The 25,082-nt window shown below is 31.9% G+C and overlaps 1 protein-coding gene across 4 annotated transcripts in view; it reads left to right on the top strand.

Moving 5' to 3' along the window:
• Positions 1-25,082, top strand: part of PGR (progesterone receptor) — a 77,968-nt gene that overhangs the window by 12,402 nt on the left and 40,484 nt on the right. For all 4 annotated transcript variants that reach the window (XM_031961046.1, XM_031961049.1, XM_031961048.1 and 1 more), the window contains exon 3: positions 14,951-15,067. In XM_031961046.1, the coding sequence (XP_031816906.1) occupies positions 14,951-15,067 (117 nt within the window). The remainder of the gene's footprint in view (positions 1-14,950; positions 15,068-25,082) is intronic.

Here is a 25,082-nt window from a genome sequence, read left to right as displayed (position 1 = left end):
AGAGAAACTCCAAAACCAAACTAAAACTACCAGTTAATTTTTTTATACAATTCTGACTTTTATTAATGTGGAGAAACTTTACCAACAGTGTAGCTAGGCATCCATAATTTATAATCTTAGAGTGTTGCGTAAGGCAATTAGAGGTCATTTTCATAGCAATTACATGTCAGATGAAGGACTTGAATCCAGATCTTCTAGCTCCAAAACTGTTCCATCCACTACAGTCAATCACTCAACAAACATAGAGTAATCATTTCCTGTGTCCAGGAACTGAATTAAGCTCTGGGGTTTCAAACACAAAAATGAAACAATCTTTGTTCTAGAGGAATTTGCATTCTTATTTCACAAAACAGCACATCCACATAATACAAAGTTTGTATAAAACAAATACAAATGAGAGTAAGGAGAAGCACTTACAGTGCTTTACACAAGTTACTGAATCTCTGTGGACCTCAGTTTTTCTCATCTGGAAAATCGGGGGTTATCCTAAATGATCTTTGAGATGTCTTCTAGCTCTCTATTTAATGCTGATGGAGGATGTATTTGCATTTTATTCTAGAGGCAATAAAGAACCATTAGAGCCTTTTCTGGAGAAGAGTGATATGATTAGAAGTTTTAAGACTATTTTGGAAGCTGTTTAAAGAATGGAATCAAGACAGGAAAGACTTTCAACAGGAAAAACATTAGGATGTTACCTCTCAGACCCTATACATAACAAGTGTAAAAATTTTAGATGACATGTGAAGTTCAGATAGATTCAAGTTCATAAATGACATAAAGATTATAATTTAAATGTATATAACATTTTACATCTTTTCAGTCATGTCTGAGATAATTGTGGTTCTGTAGGTACTAAATGATTTAAGTTGGTACAGATACTACAATGTCACATAGTTTAATTGACCTGACCTTTGACAGTTTAAGAGATTTTTTAGTTTGTTTTTTCTTACTATATTAGGAATTTAATATGTTTAAAACTCATGCCAATTTTTCATTATCAGGAAGTTTTCCCCTTAAACTTAAGTCAAAATCTGCAACTTCTACTCATGGTTCTTAGTTCTTCCCTCTAAAGCCAAGTAGGATTTGCCCATTTCCCTTTCTCATCTCCTTTAATACTTTACTACTTGATTTCTTTAACAATGCTTTCTTTTGGTTCCCCTTGTAAAATTCATTTGCTAGGTTATTATCAATTTTCTCAATTTCTCAGACTGAGTGTCCCCAACTTTCCATAATGGAGACTATAAATAGAAATTATAATTGAACTAAAAACTAAGAAGATTTTAAAAAGAGAGAGGAAAAATAAGAGAGTCTAAGACAAAAACATAGGGAAATATGGATGATGAAAAATAAATTAAGAAAGTATATTGAGACAGATTGGAGGAAAAGCTAAAAGCACTATCACATAGGCCAAGAGATGTTTTAATATTTAGGAAGTACTTGTGGTCAATATTTCAGAGACATCAAATAGAATGAAGACTTTTAAAAGTCCATTATATTGAACAGTTAAGAGATTGTTGTTATGCCTGAAGAAATTTCATGCATTTATCAAAATCTGAGAACATGGATGTTATTATTGGCACCTTAGGGAAATTTTCTAGGAATTTTTGGGCATTTCTATAGCCATTCCTTATGCTGTCTAGTTTAGCATCTTTATGTGTGTATGTATACATATATGTGTGTGTGATTTCTTATAGAAGTAACTTTTTCCTTTTATTCTTTTTCTGCTTAAAGTTGTTTTTATTGGATCCATAAGACTTCAGGCAAATAGATTACCACCAGATATGTTTAGGCATAATCCCATCAATCTCAATGAGTTCATCATTCTTTTATCTTAAGTCTTGGTTCAGAATTCAAAATCAATTCCTACAATGCTATTTTTATCCATAATTTCATTTCCAAATCTGCCTCTCTTTTGAAGGTTATCCATTCATTTTTAAGTAGTGATGGGGGGAAAAAAGTTATTCCTTTAAGGTCTTCATTTTCTTGTCTAAGGCTTCATAGATTTTAGCAATGCTTTTCAGAGCCTGTCAGTATCTGTAACAAATAACCAGAAGTGGGTAGCTTCTGGTTTTTGCAAATATGAGATTATCAAATTTCCAGCAAAATAATATTTTTTGTCGCTTTTGAATATAGAAAAACCCAACTTCAACAGTTTATGAACTGTTCTTCCATTTAAATTTTCTTTGTTCTGGGAGAATTTATATAATACATTTTCTCCAACAGTATCATCTTTTGTTGGTTACTTTGACATGGGTATTTTGCATTTATGTTACTAATGGCTGAATTAATGTTTATAGATGAAAATTGTGTGATTTAAGTACTGTAGAACCCCTTTTCCATTACCCCTTTCACCATCATTAAAAAAGCAGAACTGGGGCTCATTCTTTTCATTTTTTTTCTTATTTTAGGTTTCTACAAACAAATCTTTAATCAAATTTCCAATCTAATGCTGAAGCCTTATTTAGCTAGTCTGTTTCCAAAAGCTTGTATAGTCTAATGCTAAAACTGTACTTAAAATCATATAATCTACCAGAGCTTACACTCTGCATAAAAAAGAGAGAGAGAAATGTAAGAGACAATTTTGTATTTTTAACTATTGCAAGAGTCAACATGACCCTTTTGGCCAAACTTCTGATAATGGACTTCTCTATACTTAATTAGATTGATACTCATACATGAAATGCATTTTATAACATATTCTGTATTCAAAATTTTTTTCCCAATTGATAACTTTTTAAGGTTTCCTTTATCTGTAGAAACTTGCAACCTGGTACTGCTCTTCAGAGAAAATGTAATATCAGAGTAAAAGATTTATGTAGGAGAAAGTTAACTTATCTCCATTAAATTTCATTTTATTGGATCAAAGAAAGTTTAGCTAATTGTTTAAGAAATTATTTTTTGTAAGGGAAAAGGGAAAAGATGAAGCTAAGATAGTAGAGTGAGAGAAGGACCATTAGACCATTAGTGGCTCACCCTGCCACTACATTCACACACCTATATCCCTACTCTATAAAGATCTAGAGAACACATCAGACTAAACTGTGTTCAGAAAAGGCAATAAAACATTACAGAGTAATTTTTCCAGTTCAGGGAGTCTTAAATAGATGGACCAAAGAGTCTGAAGATATTGGGAAGAGAATCGGATCAAAAATACACGAAGTGGAGAGAATAATTTTAGAGCCCAGGTAATGAAGGCTGACACAAGGTGATAGGACAGAAAGTACAAAGCAGAGATTTCAGGGGACCCTTGATTCAGTATAGAAGCAAGTATTATTTGGCAGCTATGTCTTCCATTACCCAGTTTTAAATCACTGATCTGAAGTAGAGAAGATGGTGGTAATTGTGAACCCTAGCTATTTACTGAGCCTTAAGTATAGAAGCAAGTATTATTTGGCAGCTATGTCTTCCATTACCCAGTTTTAAATCACTGATCTGGAGTAGAGAAGATTGGTGGTAATTGTGAACCCTAGCTATTTACTGAGCCTGGAATAAGTTCTGGCTAGCTCTGTGACTAATTCCAGTAGCACAGCAAAGCATTCTAAACCAAAGGGAAGCCAGCAGTTCAGTTGCTGAGCCTATCATTGAGCCCAGTTAGTCAAGTGGCAGTTCACTGAAATTTCCAACCAGAAATAAGCCCATAGAATCAAATTTAGATTAAGAACTTAGAGCAAGAGGGCAGTGAATAGATTTCCCCTCCATCACACCTCCCTACCCCATTCTCCCCTAAAGTGTACAAAGCATAACACTAACTCTTAAGGCAAGAAGTTGGCTGGAAACATGAGCGAGATAAATAATCCAATAATAAAAAGCTATTTTAAGAGGGAAATTTCAGACACATCAAAGAGAAGGACTACATATATATATATATATATATATATATATATATATATATATATATATATGTATATATATAATCACACATACATATAAATGTATACAAATAAATAAAAAACACACATACAAAAAATTGAATATTTAAATATATATACATCAGGGCCAAAATGAAGCTTGGATAAAAGACCAATAAGAATTTCTAGAAGAGTTAAAGCAAGAGTGAAAGAAGCTAAAAAATTTAGAAAACTAAAACAATCTGTAGAGAATGGAATTGCTAGGCTTAGGGAAAGCCTTAAAGAAGAAAATAATCCCTTGGATATTAGAATTGGTCAAATGAATGATAACTACATGATATATCAAGAAATAAAGTCAAAAGAGTAAAACACGTGAAATATAGAACTGGGAAAGCAGACAAGGAGAGAACATTTAAGAAAAATGGACTAAAAATCCATGAATAAAAAAGAGCCTAGATATATTTCAAGAAATAAAAGAAAACTGTCCAAACATCTTAGAACAACAAGGCAAAGTAAAAACTGAAAGAAGCCATAAATTTCCTCCTGTAAGAAATCCCAAAATGAAAATGTTTAGGAATATTATAACCAAAATCTGGAGTTCTGAGGAAAAAAAAAATACTTGATGCAGAAATTTAAAAAAACTAAGAATTCCTGATGAAAGGCACTGAGCTGAGTATAGAACTTTATATAAACATATAAGTCTGGAAAGTAAAAGGTAAACATGAAAGGGAGAGAGATAACTGACTAAACAGTGCTATACTACTTATATTCTTTATAAGGGAAATGATAATTAATCTGTTAGAACCTTATCTCTAGGAGTAAATTATTGTTGACCTACTATGTGCTAAACATTAAGAATGAAAATAAGAAAAAAAAAAGATAGTCTGACCTCGTAGAGGGACTCTAAACAAAGGGCCTTGGTGATTCTGGTGTGTGTGTGAATGATCTCAAAGAGTGAAATGGAAAGGGAAGAGGAAATGGAAAAGGAAGAGAAAAAAAACAGGAAAATTATTTCACATAAATGGGATGTGCAAAGAGGACTTTGTGAAATAAGGACAGTAGTGACAGTAGATGGGAAAAAAACTGAAGACATTTGAATCTTACTCTCACCTGAACTAGTTGAGGGAAGAATACATATCCATGTTTGAATACAGAAATATACTTTACCCAACAGAAAAATAAGGAAAGTGGTTAATGGAAAGGGAGAAACTAGGTTAAGGGATACATTAGATTTATTATGAATTTTCCTTTTTGATACTAGTAATTTGGTTTTCCTTTTTAAAAATCAAATAAGCATTAGCCAGAAGCAAAACACACTTTTTGAGAGGGAAGGATAAAAGATAAGGATAGAAAACAACAAAGGGAAATACATAGCAGTCACAACTGGGAAGGAGATAGACTCACCCATTAAAAAAAAAATAGATTAGAAACCAGATTTCAACAATGTTTATACACCCTTAAAAACACACAAAAAGTTAAAATATTTTAATCAACTAATTACTTTAAAAAAAAAACAGCTGTTTCATTAATTCAATTTTTAAAAATTTTTGTTAAATCTCTTCAGGATTTTTACTTTTAAAACAGACTTTTAATTTTATGTTATTCTAGTTTTTAGCTGCATGTATAATCTTTTGATGAGTTTAGAGGAATGAATTTCCCCACAAAATAACATATCCTATGAATTTTGATATATTGTCATATTGTTTTCATATATCCCTAACTTGTTTCTGTATAATGATCTCTCCTGCAACATTGAGTCCTTACCTCAAAGCCACCTCTAGTATTGGTAGGGAGAAGCATTGAATACTGTGCTGTATCATCAATAAAATCACCATACTCTGTTCAGACTTGGGCAGGTTGGGCAGTCATGCATGGGTTGCATTCCATATGACTCTCTACTAAGATTACAAATCTGTTTTAGTTTTTGAGGATGCATTCGACATACTATTTTAAGATCTTTTCATGTTTTTAAATTTCTTTTAAATTGTTCATATCTAATTGTCATTTACAAATTAGGTAAGCATGCCAATTATAATTTTATTTAATTCATTGATTAACATGTTAACAGCTAGGACTAAAGTCATATTCCTATGTCACTGTACTAAAACTTTAATTTATTCATTAGCTCCAGTCATTCAGTTTCTACTGAATCAGCCTAACCTGTTATCTAAGTTTTCTCTTTTCATCTTATCTACAAAGAATAGTAGAAGAGACTTTGTCAAAAATGTTTTACTGATATTTAGGTAACTAATTCTCCTAATCTACCTAGGGTAGTAATCCTGTCAAAAAATGAAAATGATCCTAGGTTGTTTTTTTTGTTTGTTTGTTTGTTTGTTTTTGACTTTGGTTTTCAAGGGTCATTACTTCCTATCCTAAATGCTCATAAACACAGTAGTTGCAGGATCAGGAAAAAAAAGAGGGCACAAATATGAAAGATGGTCCAAAGATGGAATTGATAATATCTCTTGGGAGTTTAAATTTCTAGTAATGTGAAACAACTCTTCCTCAGCTACTACAAAGATAGTGAGGATCTAAAAACAAAACCTAGGTTGTGAACCTGATTGACTGGAAGCACTGTGATGCCCTCAAAAAATTTGGAGAGACAATTAAGGAGCTGAGTTTGAGACATGTTGATTTTAATCCCACTTAAGATTTCCAAGGAAGATGTAAGAAAAAATAAAGAGAGAGATTAGGGATGAATAAATGAATCTGAGAATCATCTGCATAATGATAATTTAATCCATTGGATCTAATAAGATTAACAAGCAAAGAAAAATAAGAGAAAGCCAATAGCAGAGATTTGGGCAATATCCATGATTAGAGGGAGTAGTTCAAATAATAAGACAACCTGAACAGAGCAATGTCATGAAAACTACGAGAGAAAATTAGTTCAAAGGAAGAGAGTGATTGACAGTGTCAGAGGCTGCATAAAGATCAAGAAGGGTTAGGCTTGAGAAAAAGCTATCATAAATGGCAATTGAGAAATCATTGGAGAAACTTTGGAGAAAGCAGTTTTAGTTGAATAACAAGGCTAAAAGTCAGATTATAGAGATTTAAAAAGAGCGTGAGAGGAACAAAAACCAAAGCACTAATTGTTAGTAGCCTTCAGAAGTAGTTTTAAGCATGGTAGAAAAATGAGTTTCTTTATAGGCAACAGGGAAATGGCCTGTAGACATTGAGAAATGATGAAGAAGAGTGAAAGAAAGGGGGATGATGGGAGGGGGCATTCTGTTGGAAAAGATAGAATGGAATGGGGTCGCTTTTGTGTAATTGGAGACATTTGCCTTGACATAAGGAGTAGGGCCAATTCTTCTTGTGAGAAAGGGGTGAAAGGAAAGAAGTGGAGAAAGGCATATGAATGATGTGGAAAAAAAAAAAAACAGGAGAAAAGGGAGCTTTTGGTGAAGGCCCTCAGTTATTTCAGTGAAATATGAACTTTGAAGTCATATCTAATTTTTAAGATATGATTCTATTAGAATGCTGATGTTATATGAGTATATATAAGGAAGAGGACTAATGATCCAAAAATTGGTAAAAAGAATTATTTTTCTTTTTATTGCAACCCTCTTCATTTACATCCATTGAAAATAATATCTGCAGGACAGCTTTAACCTTTATGTATAAGGACATTTTTTCTTATTTCAAGTGATATTTGAAAATACATATTTCAGTTGACAGTATTTTCAAATTAAAGCAGATTCTACAAGCCCCCAAAGCTTATCTTGCATTGTAGAAATTTCTGTTTTAGTGGTTCATTTCAGCATTTTGCTAAGGACATATAGTATTAAGACAAAGCATGTCTGGGGTACATATATTTTATGTGTGTGTGTGTATTTATCTGTTTGTATACACACAGGTATTTACTGATATCCCCTAACAGTAGATTTTCCAGCTCTGCAGAACTCATCTTATTGCTAAATTTGACTAGGTGATTTGGATGCAAAAGATCAGCTTAATAGGAATTATGTTATAATTTATACAGGTTATATATGTGCAAATTATTAAAACATAGTATTATATTATGATTTCAGATAAATTTAAACTCTTATCACCACCCTTTTAAAATCAAATCTTGGCTTTCATTGACCCTAGTTCTATATCTCCTTCTCACTGTCTAGCTCTTGCCTTCACAAGTGGCTTTTTGGGGTGACCCAGTCTCTTAGAGCTGTGACCGTGTTCTGGTTGCAATAACAAGGTACAGTACAGAAAATTTTTCCTGCAGTATTGTCAGTTCTTACCATAGCTTCTGCTGTTCTCATTTTCCTTTCTGACACATGGTTTAAAAGTGCTGCATAAAAATTTGTCATTTAAAGCATTATGGTATAGTGGAAAGAATTCTGGTTTTGGAGGCAGGACATAACTAGTTTTGTATTTTTCAGATACTTATTAGATATGTCATTGTGGTCAAGTCACTTAACTCCTCTGAACTTTATTTCCTCATCTTTAAAATGGGGATAATATTATCTGTTATAACTATTTCATAGAATTATTATGAGGATGAGCTGAAATAAGGGGTTTGAATGAAGTCTTTTATATAATTGTAAAGTTCCATATCAATGTCAGCAATCATTATTATTGTAAACTTGAAAAATCCAAAAATAGTACACCAACAGTTTTTCAAGTCCATACTTTGTTATTTTAAAAGATCTGTTATTTCATTAAAGACTATTCCTTTTACTAGCATAAATCATAGCCCCTCTGTGTTTCACAAGTTGCCATAGTTGAAAAATTCATCACTTAATGCAAACCTCTTCACATTGATTAGACTGGTCATTGTATAAGTGTGCAGTCCCTGATCTGGTCCATATTTTAAAAAGCCTTTTCTTAGAGCTTCAACTTTGTTGATATAATTTTAGAGAACCCATTATCAATTCCAGAGAACAATGAAGAAAAAAAGTATTATTTAATGTAGTTCTTAATTTCATGCTTAAAAATACACATAAAAACATAATTTTCACTGACAGTCATTTTTTCTGTTTTTTTCCTTTTTGTTTTTTTTTAATATGTCCATTTTTCTTGCCACTTCTCTGTTTGCTTCTTCCTGCTTTCCAAAATGAAAGCAAGGGAAGTGCTTAACTTCTATTAAATCCTATGAAATTAATTTTCCTGCACTGATAGTGAGTAACTGATTGCTAGGAGCCATAGCTACTAGGGATTTTTAATGATTAGGAAGTATCTAATCCTTGTTTGTCTGCAAGATATTTAAGTTCAGTTATTGATACTGCATTTTTATGGTGGACTGTGATCTTTTTTAACGTTGATATTGTGAAATTCTTTTGTTAATTTTGAATAAATGTTGGATTAACATTTAAGGAATTCTCATTAACACTTCATGATGTGTCTATCCTTTCATGGAAGGTTGGGCTAAAATAGTTAATGGAATAATTACATTTTTAAAAGCTATGTTTTTGGGGACAGGTGGTCAAAATAAAAATATTGTTGAACTTAGTGGTTATATGTAACTAGTAACAAATTCCTTGTGAAGAACAGAGATAGCCAAAAAAAATCAAAAAACAGTTTTGATGCATAAGACTGAGAAAAATAATTATTATGAATTAAATGGATATAAAATTTCAAAAGATTTTTTTTTGAAAAATATGTGGGGATAGCTGTAGAGCAAACTCCATTTTTGCCTTGAAAAAGAATGGTAATTAATGGAATGTAAGTGAGACAACATCATTATTCAGTCCCTTTTCTGTTACTTCTGAGACACCTAGCAAGTGATAAATTTCGGATGTGATTTCCTGTTTCTTAAAGCATATCTGCTATCCACTAAGAAGACTGATACTGAGAAAGGTAAGGCAAACTTCTCTTATTTCAAGGTGTGGTAAATATCTGTGAAGAGACGCCCCTTCCCCAAAATATAAAAAAATCAACCTGTATTAAGTTAATGAATAAATCAAGGCAAAATACCTTTTCTTTTTTAGTGACATTTGTGTAAATGTCAGAAACAGAATGACACAGTAAAGGAAGACCTCACAAAGCTGATTTCAGATTCTGCCTCTGACATAGCCTTTGCTCTGTGCAGCTTTCAATTGTGACAAAGAAGCCAACTTGTATTGGAAGAAAGACTTTCACCCTAGAATTCCCTAAACTACTGAAATCACAAGTCCAACTCCAATTCTATACATTAAAAACATCATTATTTGCAGCACTTTAAGAAATGAAATAAATCTGGACATTGCTAAGATTCCTTGAAATCTGTGTGTTTTTCAGTAGAGTGCCCAGATAAGAGAATTAATGTGATTTAAAGTTGTGCCTCATCTGACTGATAGTAAAATTCAACAGTAATTACATATTCAGCTTCATCACTGTTAAAATTCTAGTTTCTGTCAATTGTTAGAGATTCTAAGAAGCAACAAATCATATGAATCAGCAAAGAAAATTAATCTTTCTGCTCTACGCTTATTTCATTTTGGTTCCTTTATTTTATTTTCATGAGTTTGGGTGAAGTTGCCACTGATATGAGAGTCTCTATGATATATTGTTTTGTACTATTGTTGCTTTTGCCAGTTTGGATCCATAAGGCCCAATAGTATATTTGGTTTAAGTAAGTTTGTGTGTGTGTGTGTTTGTCCATTCTGAATACATTATTAAGTAAGAGAAAGCTGCTACACAGGAAGTTAATGGTGCCTTGTCCAAACGGCTGTCTTACAGATGAGGTTAACTGAGGGGACGGGGACAGTAGCATAATATTAATAAATTGAAAATTATAAAACTTCAGTATCATATGACTTAGAGCTAGAAGATATGTTAACCATTCATTCAGATATTTAATATGCATCTATTATATAAGCATATAAATAAAGGATTTAGTTTGTACAAGATTTAATGAAATTGGAATACAGATATAAAATTAGATACTTTGGTAATACCAATTGCCATATATTACTATAACGACTAAATTACTGTAATTAAAAATGTTAATTTTATTTTGGCTCCACTTCTTCAAGGTTTATGTAGGAATCATTTGTTCAGAATTTTTAAACTCAGATTAAAAAACTTTTTAGCTTTCCTCATTCAGTTGGACTTTAGCATCCTTACCCAGTGCCAAGACCCCATTAGCTTCCGTCCTACTATCAACAATCACCCAGTCTATAGGGATTAACTTATCAAACACAAGATATGTTAATTGTCTTTTTGTAATTTATCAGAAGATAGCTGATTTTCTCTTTCAGGCAGCCTAAACAGAATAGTATGAAGATTTGCTCTACATGAAGGACTTTGAATTATTTTCAACTGTCAGAAGTTTTTCTTCATTTGAACCACTTTTCTAATTTTTTTCCTTTTAAAAAGACATCATCTTCATTCCACTCAATTATCTGTATAAATACATATACTTAGATAACACATATTTTACTTATAATTGTTTCCCTTTTTAATCGTTCCTAATTAATAAAAATAGAAATTACTTTCTATTAATGGGTTTGCAGTGTTTTTCATATCTTAATAATACTAGAGAAGGAGATCAAAAACTGTGGCCATGCTTCTTTAGTCTTAAAGCAGGTTAAATGTAGTTGATAAATATTTAACAAAAGTTGAAATACAGCAAAACATAAATAATGTTACTGTATTGCTAAGTCAATATGAATTGGCAAAATTCTTACATACGGTTTAATGGCCCCTGTCTCTGCTTGTGTTTAACATCTTTGTATTACAGCATTACTTTTAAAATCACAATGAAATGGAGCATACTGAGGAATATAAATTGGTTCTTTACATTATTCTTACAACTTTAATAATAAACAAAACATTAATACAATTCTAACTACAAAATACATTGTGTGTGTTTTTGTAGCATGCCAACATTTGGATCAAAAGGGGACCTTTAACAGAACTAACTTGTAGGTTAAGAAAAATGGAAAAGCTAACTTTTTCTTTCTATGCTCCCTGTTCAAGTTTTACTAAAATTAATGGAATTTACTGTTTTACTTGGAGAAATCATATTTTATTATCTTGTTCATAAATGATAAAAAAAGCTTTTTGTCAAGTAATGCATTAAACAAGTTTAGTATATTTTATATTATTCCTGTGTTTTTTAAAAATACAAGCTTCATTTGACTTTATATCAGTGCTTCAAAAATCTACAATTTATTAATGTAGTACTCTCTCTACTGATACATACATACATACACACACACATACATATATTATAAAATATATCTTTCCTTGCCATAGAGGACTCTTTATGGTGCCTGAATTGTGGAAAATTCATCATATGATAGTCAGTTCTCTAAGAATAACCCTTTCAGAAATTGGCTAGTCTGATAATAGACACAAATTCTATCAGTAAGTCCATTGTAACCCTTACTAGATTGGTAGGAACTGCCAGAATTTATGCTTCACTCATATAACTTTAGAAAATCCAACATCACTTTAATTGTATAGGTTTGAAAGATTTTTAGAGCAAAAAATTACTGGAATTAGTTTGACATTAAAAAACACATAGCAGTTTGCTGGATTAAATGTCATTTGTTAATTAAATCAATTTTATTGACGTAAAAGAAAATGCAGTGTGGTAGAAAGAGCTTTGAAATTAAATCAGATGACTTGAGTTCTTGTCCTAAAAGCTATTGACTAGCTGTGTGACTTTAGACAAGTCATAAAATTTCTGAACTACAAGATCCCCTCTCTAAAATGAGGATACGAAATTGTTTTTATTTATAATTAAATATTCATCTCAATTTGTCTCCTTTTTACATCTGAAAAGGCATTACTATTGTAGGCATAGGGAGATGAGTTTTTATTCTGCTTCCTGGTTCAGTAGGAGTGCCAGATTTATGTATGTAAATTGAGAAAAGTATTCTATTTGTAGACTTTCTTTCTATGTGAAAAAACCAAACCAACCAACGTCTCAGAGAGAAAGGAATCGAAAAGCTATGACAATTTCTCTTGCTACTCACCCAGAAGAAACAATTCTCCCATTCCCTGTCCTGTCTTTTTCTAGGTCTTCATGACCCAGAAGCAGATAGGTGCAACAGATTCATTTCTTTATTCTCGTAGTATAAATGCACATTTTTACATAGGTAGTTGATATTCCTGTTATCTATGTAAGATAGTTTGATGTGCTCTGTTTTTATATTTTTAATATTTGGGCCCATTTCTTCCTTGGTGAAAAGGCAACTTCTTGTAAAACACTATTGTCACAATTCTCTTTTACAAATTTGCATTAAAAAAAGAATCCCTTTTCACTTTATATTCATATATTTTGTTGTTGTTTTCAGTCTTGTCCGACTGTGACTCCTTTTGGGGGTTTTCTTTGCAAAAATATTGAAGTGGCCTGCCAATATCTTTCTACAGCTCATTTTATGATGAGGAAGTGAGGCAAATAGTGTTAATAACTCGCCCAAAATCTCACCAATAGTATCTGAGATTGGATTTGAACTGAGGTCTTCCTGGCTCCAGTCCTGGAACTAAGTGCCCTGCACCACCTAGTTGCTCCTACATACCCAGTTCAGCAATACTAATAATAGCTTAAGTTATATAGTGCCTTATCATTTATAAGCACATTTAGTCTAGTAGTCCAGTAAGGCAGGTAGTGGAAATACTTTTTCCTTCATTTACAAATAAAGTTAAGTAAGCCCTGTCCTTTTTGTTTCCACTTTTGTGCTCTTTGTATTACACCATGCTGTTGCTTGTGTAAAATAGTACTAAAACCTGTTTGCACAATTCAAGGTGTAAATATCCCAATAGGGCCAACTGGTATGAAGGTAAAAAAAAGGTGTTTGCCCATTTTCTGAAGTTTAGTGTCATCTCTATACTCTTCTCCAACCTCCAGCATTAGACTTGTACATAGAGTTTATTTAACTGACCTTTATGTTAAATAATGGATGAAATTTCAGGAATATATAAGCCAGAGCATTTGTTGTGGGCTATTTGCTAAAAATAAATGAATAAACAATAGCTGAAAGCTCTTTGATGAACTTTGGAAAGTTGGAGAATGTTCCTCTTATATTATTTGCTTTATATACCAACTTACCTCTGATTAAGCATCTTCTGGTGTGTTTGACAAATTTCAGGAATTCCTTTGAAGCCAATAGTTTTGTATTTAGTCTTTTACTTTCTTAATTAAACATTCATTGAAGGTGTCTCCCAACCTATAGTATATTTGCTGATGAAAGAATCTGACAATCAAGTTTGTTAAATTAATAGACCAATTTACATTGTTCTAGATTATTAAATTCTGAGAGCGTCTAAGTGATAGTTTTGTTTGTTGTTTTGTTCCTTGTCATCTGAAGACTATGCTTATTTCCATGTTCATGGCTGCTGTAGATGGTTTAGGTTATTAGACACATGGCCACAGGATAAGTTGGACACATTACTATCCACTTAGGAAAATAGTAACTAAGCAACTACCACTGCAGTTAATCCAGAAATTTTAGGTTTGAAGAGGAAAGTTGACCCCGGGTTATTTAAAATATTCTTTAAAAATGATCAGAAGAATTTTGAAGAAGCATTGTGATTTATATGTCAATAATCAGTGAAACCAAAATGTGAAGACTTTATTCAAATTTGTCAGTGAAAGAGAAATATGAAAAGCAGAGCAGCCATTCATCTAGAGAAAGAAGATGATAAATGGCAATCATGACAAAATGAACTGACAATGGTAGAAGAAAAGCTGAAATTAATTAAACAGGAATTATTTTAAGGGTGTTTTAAGGTACTCAATCTAGGTCCTATACTTACATGAATGGTTAAATATAATGGTCATATGATGACCATGAGATCTGTTTTGTGATTCTTAGTCATAATATATGTACATATACATATGTTTATATATATACATATGCATACATACACACATATTATTTTCTGTATTAAAGAGGGCAAAAAATGGAGTGTGATTTTAAAACAGGAGTTAATATGGGTTCAGTGGTCACAAAGTTGACTTTACTGAAAAATTAAGTTAACCAGAATATTGCATTCAACAAGATTTGCAAGATTCAAAAAGAGTTGTTTCTGTTATAAAATGCAGTGATGTCAATGCCAAAAGTTTGAGCTAATGTTGTTACTGAAAAAATATTTTAAAATTTTTAAATTACTATTTTATAAAAATTTTAAGTGTTTTTGAAATATCAAAAATAGCTTTTCTTTTATTTCAGGACAGCATAATTATTTATGTGCTGGGAGAAACGACTGCATAGTTGACAAAATTCGTAGAAAAAATTGTCCAGCATGTCGTCTAAGAAAATGCTGTCAGGCTGGCATGGTCCTTGGAGGTAAAATTATTTTTCTTTATCAGAATTTATATTGTATAATCTTCTTCTATAATATCTGTAATTTATTCCCTGATTTAGTGCAGGATTACTTTTCTGTCTATTAACTAAATAAATTACCATAATGCTATTAACTTCATAGATTTTCAGCATTTTTCAGTCTATACAATTAATTGAAGATCTGTTGGGGATCTCAGAAATCATCTACTACAACCCATTGCTGATCTAGAATCTTTTCTTCAATACCCGTCAAGTAGATTAACTTTTGTTTGAAGACTTCAAATGAGAAGAGAACCCATTATCATCTAAGTCAATTCATTCTTTTTTTAGAAAGGGAATAGGAAGCTTTTCATCTTATAAACACATTGTTTGTAGTCCTGTTTCTGGTGCTAAGCAAAAAAGTCTAATCCCATCATGTATAAAAACCCTTCAAATTCTTGAAGAAAGTCACTATTCTTCAGTACAAATATCCCCAACTCATTCAACTGTCCTTCAAGTGATATGTTCTTTACATAGCTAAGAGACACATTAGATACAGTTCTGGGCCTGGAATCAGGAAAAAGATATACTCTTAGACACTATTTTTATGTCCTTGGGCAGGTCACTTAAACTCTTTTCTGCATAGCAATAGTAACTATATCTCAGGATTGTTGTGAGGATCAAATGAAATAATATTTGTAATGTTTAGCTCGGTGCCTGGCACATAGTACTTAATAAATTCTAGTTTCTTTTCTTCTTTCTTCCTTTTCTTTTTTCCTTCCTTTTTTTCTTTCCTCCCTTCCTCTCCATTTTTCTCTCTGTATCCTAATTACCCTGTTGATATACCTTAGATTTTTAAATATATTTTAAAAATATAATGTCCAGAATTAAACAGTTTCCAGATGTGGCCCTAGTAAGCAGACTGAAACATAAATTTTAACCTCTTCTTTCTGGATCCTTATTAAATTTCATCCTGTTTCATATTTTTGGATCCAAATCATCATCTAATATGCTATCCATCCTTCCAACAGTCATATCATCTGAAATTTGAAAACGTGCATCTTTGTTGTTATCAAAGTAATTGATATATATATATTGAATATTGGAAAAAACAAGGACAGTTTGCAGAGATACAGTACATTGACATCTTTTCATTTTACCATTGACCCCCTGTTTGACAACTTATTGGTTTCAATCATTTAATCTCTTTCAAATCCAACTAATTTTACTACTATCTAATCTTTACCTCTCAGTTTTGTTCATAATATGTTCAAGTGTTCCGTGATCTAAAGTTTGAAGAATCCAGCTTCATCTACTCTTTTTTTTTTTCCCCCGAGGCAATTGAGGTCAAGTGACTTGTCTGGGGTCATCCAGCTAGAAAGTGTTAAGTGTCTGAGACCAGATTTGAATTCAGGCCCTCCTGATTCCAGGGCTGGTGCTCTATCCACTGCGCCACCTAGCTGCTCCTCTCCTATTGTTTTTGAAAATTGTTATATTTGATCCTTATGCAGTTCTCTAGCTTCTCTTCCATTTAAAAATCACAAAAAATGAGCCAGCATTCATATCAGTCTGTCCTATTCTAGAATGTAGTTCAACCAGGACTGATGACTCACTTCCATTGAGGCAAAGCAAATGCCACCTTAATATATGGCATGATACCTTAGAAGCGGATGAGACTTCTACAGATGAACAAACTGATATCTAGAAGACAAAATATTTATACAATTTATATGAGAGCTAGAATCCCCAACTTTTCTAGGGTTTGTATTACGTCCTACCCAATTCAAAGACTAATCAACTTGGAAAAGAAAATAAATTCAAATTGCATTATTCAGTTTTCTCACCATTGCCTGTAACTATCTTCTCATCCCTGCCACACAAAGCAGTTCTATTCTTTTTTTATTTTCTTATTACTAACATATAAAGAACTGTTTCTCATACCAAAGATTCATCATCAGCCTTACCTTATTATGGTATTCCAGACTTTCATCTTCTGTACATATCTTTTAAAAAAAAAAACTTAATTGGTATATTCACTTCAGTCTCTCCTTAGCTTCCTTATCTCATTTGCATTGAAATAATTTCTATTTGTGTTTTAAGAATTTAATTCTTAAGGACCTCTCATTCTTTTACATTGGGAAAACTTTTCCTTTTCCTTAAACACTTTGGAACTTGTATTCTCAAAATCTGGGGCATATCAGATTATACCTAGTTTTCTCTTCCTTTATTATAACTCTTATCTTAAGATTATTCTGTCACCACTTCTCCCATGTTTATCCAAAGTCACTGTTATTTGTTATTCTTTAGTTGTTTGCAGTTATGTCTGAGTCTTTGTGAGCCCATTTCAAATTTTATTGGCAGATATATTGGAGTAATTTGTCATTTCCTTCTCCAACTAATTTTACAGATGAGGAAACTGAGGCAAACAGGTTTAAGTGACTTGCTCAGGGTCACACAGATAGTGTCTAAGGCCAGAATTAAACTCAAGAAGTAAAGTCTTGCTGCCTATAAATCTGGTACTCTTTCCACTGTGCCATCCAGGTGCCCATTGTAGCAAAGCAGTTCTTCTGTTACCACCTTTATATTTTGAAGGAAGAAATTATCTTTTAGGATAGCCAAAGGTTTATCAATAGCTCTGAATTTTGTAGAAAGGGAGCTCCAGCAATAGATATCCAAATAATTAAAGTTTCCCATCTCTAAATTAGTGCTAGATGTTAGCTATTTCCCAAACTGTGCATTTAATCCCCGCTATCTATGTCATCTATGGTAGACTTCACCAAAAATATTACTTGTATTTTTTTTCCCTTGCTCTTCAGCCAATTTTTAAAAAAATTCAGTTTCCTAAGTTTCTACATACATGAGTATTTTCTTACTATGCATTGCTACTCAACCTACTTTTATCTTTCTGATTCTTTTTTGAATATAATATATCTCTATTTGGACAAATTCTAGCAATAAGCACTATCCTACCAACTCTCTGAGATCTCTGAGATTATATTTGTTTCTATGCATCGGAATCTCTAATTCAATTTATATTTTATTAATACATGTTCCTCAATATATAGTTGTATGAGATTGCATTTTATTCTGATTTTTTTTTTGTGTATTGTTTCTGGGAATATTGGTTCTCTTTTCTTCTATTCTTCCTCTTACGTTGTATCTACTGTACCTTTAGTATAAGACTTAGCAATTCTGTGTTGTCAGCTTTCTATCTTCCAATATTCAAAACCCTCTTGATCATGTTTCCAAGACTCCAGGCCATTGTGCTTTTGATGGTCATTTTAGACTAAGTCCATATGCTATATTTTATATCATGGTTCAGAAGTCCCGTTCCTCAGCATAATATTCTTTCTTTCTTTCTCTTCTGAATCCTCAAAACTACAATAGTGACTGTGGAATCTTCAGGGTTTTTTGCCTAGAGTAATTGGTTTTGCTTTATAATACTCAGAAATATTTTAGGCTCTTTCTGGTGATATTGTTTGTCTACATATGAATTATCAGGATTGGACAGATTCACCTTTAGTTAACAATAAATGAAAGTTATCTATATGGATAAATGCCTGAGAAAACATCAGACATTTCTGTTTTTAAGTCAAATTAACAAATATGACATTACATCCCCCATCATAGAGTCCACCATCATCATTGTAGTTCAACTATCACTTTTCTTTTCTTTGACCATTGTTTGATGATTCCTCATCTGATACCAATTGTGATACCTCAGATGATACCGTACCTGAGATTGTTTCTTTTACAATCAGTTCATTTTTACCATTTATAGAAGCCATGTATCTACTATTTATTATAAATGCCATATAAATATGTCATATTTTCTGCCCTTCAGTATCTAAACATAAACAAGAATTTCCCCTTTCTCTTTTATAATCTTTTTCTTCTTTACTCCATAAGACGAATTTCATTCTTTCAAGGAAAATTTCAGTCTCCTTCAAAACCTGGAAAAGTAGGATGCTATCCTTTTAAATATTTCGTTCTCTCCTCATTCAACTTGCATTTTGTTATTAAATGGTGTATTAAATGATGATGGCCGATACATAAGCATACTGTACTCCCTAAATTTGTAGCACACTTTTCCTTGCTCTTTATATTTGTCTGAAGCAAGTGATATCATCATTTGTCTTCTTTTTGATAACCCTCTTATCTAACCCCTTTGGCTAACTATGAAATGTGAAAATCAAAATACAAGTAAAATAAGTTCCACTCACCTCATTTTACTTTACCACTGAACTGTAGAATATTCCCACTACTTCCCTAAACCCTAAGTTCTCTTCTACAGAATTATTTAATTCTTAGTAAAAAATACTGATCTGAGTTAAATGATCTGGCTCATAGTTCTAGTGTTGTATTAACAAGCTGTTTTGATATCGGATAAGTCAATTTGTTGTTTTATTTTGTACAGTTATTAAAATATAAGTTTACATAATCATATTGCTAATTAATTTGAATCTGTACATTCACCTAAAGAAGTCATAAACTTCATAAAATACCATGTTTTCTTAATGGAGCTAGCAGAGAATTAGGAAGTCACAAGAAAAAGCTTCAAGTTATTAGTCTGATATTAGTTAATGAAATATAATATTTGAAAACTTATTTCTGTATCCCTTAGGTTTCTCAGGATTTCATTGGGGTGTTGTAAAAATCATACATACCATACTGGAAACCTATCAAGATAAGGAAAAACTTCCATATTGTATGTTTCATAATGGTAGTATTTCTATCCTTGAAAAAAAATCTCTGAAAGTGAAGAAAAGTTTTGGGAAGCAGTGATAGTGGCCACGGTTGACTATCATACAGATGGATAAATTGATTTCTGTGGCACTTAAATTCCTTCCCTGTATTCTTGTTGGATATAAAATAATGAAATTGGCTCCATATTTCCTACCATGAATCAGTTGCTGCCATTTTTGCTTTCCTGCAAATGACCTATGGAAAGGAAATCTTGTTCAATTTCCAACTTGTAGAGGGCAAACTCTAGAGAAGTGTACTTGAAACAAGGATACTTACAAGGTGTTAACTCAGTGGAATTGATGAGATGATGGTTCGCTAGTTTACATATACTTAGTACTTAGAATAGTGATATAATGGTTTTCTAGTCCACACATATTCAGTAGGCTGCAATGATGTAATTGTATAGAGTATTTAAAGGCTGAGAGAACTGGGGACACAGTCAGTCAGAGTGAACAGACTGTGAAGGAGTCAGACTGTGAAGGAGACAATAAAGACTTTAGACTCTATCCCTGACCATTCTCATGGTGTCTATCCTGCTGAGACCAAGGACCTTGTCCAGAATACCTCCAGAAAGTTAGCCCAAACATTACACCAACTGTTGTCATTTTAGAGAGTAAAAGAAAAACTTACAGAATTGGACCATTTAATGATCCACAAAGTGATCACTAAATAAAACAATTCTACTGATCTTATAAGAATCTATAGTATTATCTCATTTCCTCCTCACTTGCATTTTTATGTAGAGTACTATGGTTTCTTCACCACTAATAGGATGACATATCTGTCATAAATTCATTTCATGAGGAGAGACTTTCATTGTCAAGTCTAGTGATCATGTGTTAAAAATATAGATATAGTTTTCCTGAAAGAAAATAAGTATAAATATGTATATATCAATATTACACATATGAGATATACATATATGTATATTTTCATGAATGTCATATTTTTCAAATAAGCACTATATAAAATAATACTTTTAAATGTTCATGAATTTCATTTTTTCTTATTTTGTTTTTACTTGACTTTTGAGCAGTTATAGTATAATTAGGAGAGTACTATATTTGGAGTCATAAAAATGTCAAAAAAGAGCACTTTGTATAGAGTCAAAGAAACCTTACAAATTTGGCTTCTGACATATGGTCTTGCAAAAGTAGCTTCACCTCCAGTGAAGAGTCTCGTCATCTATTAAATGAGGAGGCTGAACTGGCCAGTGGCGTTTGATGTTGCAAAAGTTGCTTTACCTCCATCCGTAGATCTGTTTCCTATACAAGCCAGACTATGACATTTATTACCTATATGATCTTGGATAGTCATTTAACCTCCTTGAGCATCATTTTACAGATGAGAGGTTTGGACCTGCTGACTTGTAAGGTTCCTTCCAATTTAAAATCTATGTTGTTCTGATCTAGGCTTGTGCTGGCCTGGCCACTTAATAACTTTATGACCTTGACAAGTTATTTACCCCCTCTGGTCTTAGCTTTATTATTCTCATTTAAATTAGCATTATAACATGTGTAGTACCTTATTCTCAAGACTATTTTGAGGATTTAAAATGATATGAAGCATGTCATTAGTAATGAAAACTTATGTGTAAATTGTTAGTTTAGCTAGTAACTTAAAACACATTTTAAAATATTACTTAGATGGAGTAATGAAAATTATTGATGTGGTTGATAAGTATTTATAGACTTCTAATTTGGGTCTTGAAAAACAGGAAGATTATGGTAGCAGTTAATAAGAAGTTAGGCTAGTACTCAAGCCTAGGTCAGAAGATATTCTGATCAAGAGAAATAGCTCTTCTTCCTCATCTGTGCTCCTTGGCTATCCTGGATTTCTTCCAATCTCAGTTAAAATTCTACCTTGTACAAGAATCCTTTCCTGATCTCCATTAATGCTAGTGCTCCTCTCTGGTGATTATCTTCAGTTTATCCTATATACATCTTATTTATACATAGTTATTTCATGTTGCTTCCCCCATTAATCTGTGAGCTCCTTGAGAGCAAAAACTGTCTTTTGCCTTTGTCTTTATTTCCAGTGCTTAACACAATGTTTGTTGGCTGACCATTCAAAATTGAACTATAGTGTATTAGCTCTGACTGCCCTTGCCCTGCCAAACTGAGCATGACAGATGTTCTGCAAAGGAACTCTTGTCTCTTCTGAACCCCTTAATAGTTGTAGTCTTTGTGCATGTGGAAATAAGTCCCCTCTAAATATTCACCAAGTCAGAATTTCCTCCTTTTGCTATGGCTAATAGAAGTTTTCTTTCTCTAGTAAGCTCTTATTGCTGGTGCTGCCTCAGATTCCCCCAGAGAAGACAAAAGCATAGTGTATAGAGAGTAGTCATGTTTAATTCCCATTTCACCTAGTTTTCAATGTCTAATTGAAGAGTCGTCCTTCCTTTTGTTTAAACTAGTCATTCTAGTCCATAGTTCTATTTAAATCTAATTTATAAAAATGTACAATATGCAGATACTTTTGAAACTTTCATTTTCTCTAATATTCTCAAACTTCATTTGTCAGTGAAAGTTGGAATAAGAAAAAAAAGCTAATATAATTTAATTCAGTAATCTGTTTTCTATGTTTTTCCTTTGACTTCCTTGATCAACACACAAGTCATCTTTGACCTCTATCTACTTGCTTCTAGGCCAGAGATTCTTAAAATTTTTTTGCATGTGTCATTGACCTCCTTGGCAGCATATGCATTTTTTCAGAATGTTTTTAAATACATAAAATAAAATATTTAGAATTACAAAGGAAACCAATTTTATTCTTATCAAAATATTTTAAAATAATTCATGAACATCAGGTTAAGAAACTCTTAACTCTTACTCTACTTGTGAAGTACCTCTGAGAATATCATGAAAGTTTAAAGTGAATTTTGAATAATCATCATAAACAATAGTCTAAAAATATTCTAGAAAGATAGTGAAAATATATTCATCTTTGGTATTTATTTATTTTTTCTTACTTGCTTCAGTGGTAATGATTTAATTACAAGAAATATGTCCTAAGTTCTTTTTGCTAATGAATCACTTTCCTTACCTTTACCAGGTTACATTGAACTATTTATTCTGTTCATGGTTGTTTGAAACAGGAATGTCCTACAGGATAGCAATTTATAATATACTGAAATTAAGAAAGCTTGCTTTTATTAAGGATTATGTGTACTTTGTGATACATGATAGCGTTTCGTCTTAATGGAACATCTTTGTATTTGCAAAAGAAATGTTAAATTGAGTTCTGCTTACATTAATAGTCTTTTAAAAATTCAGTTAAGCTCAGCAAGCATTAAGTAATAATAAAGAACTAATTAAACATGAAATTATATATATATATTTGTATTTAAATTGAGTCTGGTTTTACTAATTAAACATGAAATTATATATATATATATATATATATATATATATATATATATATTTGTATTTAAATTGAGTCTGGTTTTATTGAAGTTTTTCACCTTATGTAGAAAGCATTTCCAATTGAAAAAAATTCCCTGAGCCAAAAACTCCACCCTTCCTTCCTAGTTTCCCTTGGCAAGGAGATTAAAGACAATTTCATTGACCTTTTGATGAAGTAAAAAAGAGGGTGAGAAATGTTTTTTTTAGCTTTCCTATTCTCAAATTTAGAGATACCTTAAGCAAAAACTTAACAGAATGAGATCCAAGTGGTACAAACTGTAGATATTGAAGAGAAAAAATAAAACAAAAAGCATACATTTTAAAAAGTATATTTGCTAACTTCAACTTAAAATCTCTTGAAGGTTTTTCTGTATGTGTATAAATGTTTTGTGTTTGTTGGTCTAAACTTATTTAGATTGGTCAAAAGTATCCATAGGGCAACTAAGTGACTAGATAGAATGTAAAGCCTGAAGTCAAAAAGGCTATTAATCTTCCTGAGTCCAAATCTGGCTTCAGACATTTATTAGCTGCATGACTCTGAGCAACTCATTTAACCTTGCTTCAATTCCTCATCTGCCAAATGAGCTGGAGAAGAAGAAAATGACAAAACACTCCAGTCTCTTTCCCCCCCAAAAAAATACAAATGGGACATGATTTAAAAAAATGACTAATAAAAAGGTGGTTTCAGTAACTCTAGCTACTTGTTTCTCCATAAAGAAATGCAGTTCTCCAGAGGAGAGAAGCCTAAAAATACAACCAGACTAGCTAGAAATTCTTTGCATGGTGGCAACTGATTTCAGATGGGTCTCAACATCTTAATGAACTACCAGTTCCTCCATCCGATTGAAATTTACACATTTTCCTCACAGTAGCTTTGTGTAGCTGAAAGACATTATTTTACAAATAATTAAAATGAAGCTCAGAAAAGTTAAATAACTTACCCATAGTCATATAGATTATAATTGAAAATGCCAGGACTCAGTCTTTTGAATCAAAATCTTTATCTAGATTCACTGTACCCATGACTAATGACCTAAAATTGCCTAAATAAAATTCATTATCTTTCTCCTAAAACTCCATGATCTTTTCAGATGTTTAGGTCTTTATTTCTTTGAAAAGTGTTTTATAATTTCTCCTGGGTTTGTCTTGGTAGATTCCCAAATATTTTAGATTGTCTCCATTTTTAATGGAATTTCTCTTTCCATTTCTTGCTGGCTTAGTTGGTCATATAAAGAAATGTTGGTTATTTATGTAGGTTCATCATATCCTGAAACTTTGCTAACGTTGACCCTATTACAGATAACACTTACTGATGGCTTTACATACATACTGCTTATAATTTTAAGGAATGTTGTCTTTATTCCAGTGCTCAATGATGTTTTTAATAGGAATGTGTACTGTATTTTGTTAAAAAGCTTTTTCTGCATCTATTGAGATCGTCTATGATTTCTTGTTTTTTTTTTATTGATGTTTATAATTTTTTTAATACTGAACCCAACCTCTATTCTTTGTATAAATTCCACCTGGTCATAGTACATATTACTTGTAACTGCCTTATTACTCTTCTGTCCAATATTTTGGAGCAGTATTCATTATGGAAATTGATCTATAATTTTTTCTCTGTTTTAGTTCTTCCAGCACCTATTTATGTCATAAAAGGAGTTTCATAAGACTCCTTCTTTGCCTATTTTTCCAAGTAGTTTATGTAATATTGTATCAATTGTACTTTATGTGTTTGGTAGAATTCATTCATGAACTCATCTGATTCTGTGAATTTTTTCCTACAGTTCATTAATGGCCTGTTCGATTTCATTTCTAAGATGGGATTATTAGGAGTATTTATTTCTTGATATATTAATCAAGTAAATTTATGTTTACTTTTTTGAAAG

This window comes from Sarcophilus harrisii, chromosome 3 (assembly GCF_902635505.1).
Source record: "Sarcophilus harrisii chromosome 3, mSarHar1.11, whole genome shotgun sequence".
In the NCBI taxonomy this organism is placed as follows: Eukaryota; Metazoa; Chordata; class Mammalia; order Dasyuromorphia; family Dasyuridae; genus Sarcophilus; species Sarcophilus harrisii.
The sequence above is the reverse complement of the archived record's forward strand: the minus strand, read 5'-3'. Positions and strand labels throughout refer to the sequence as shown.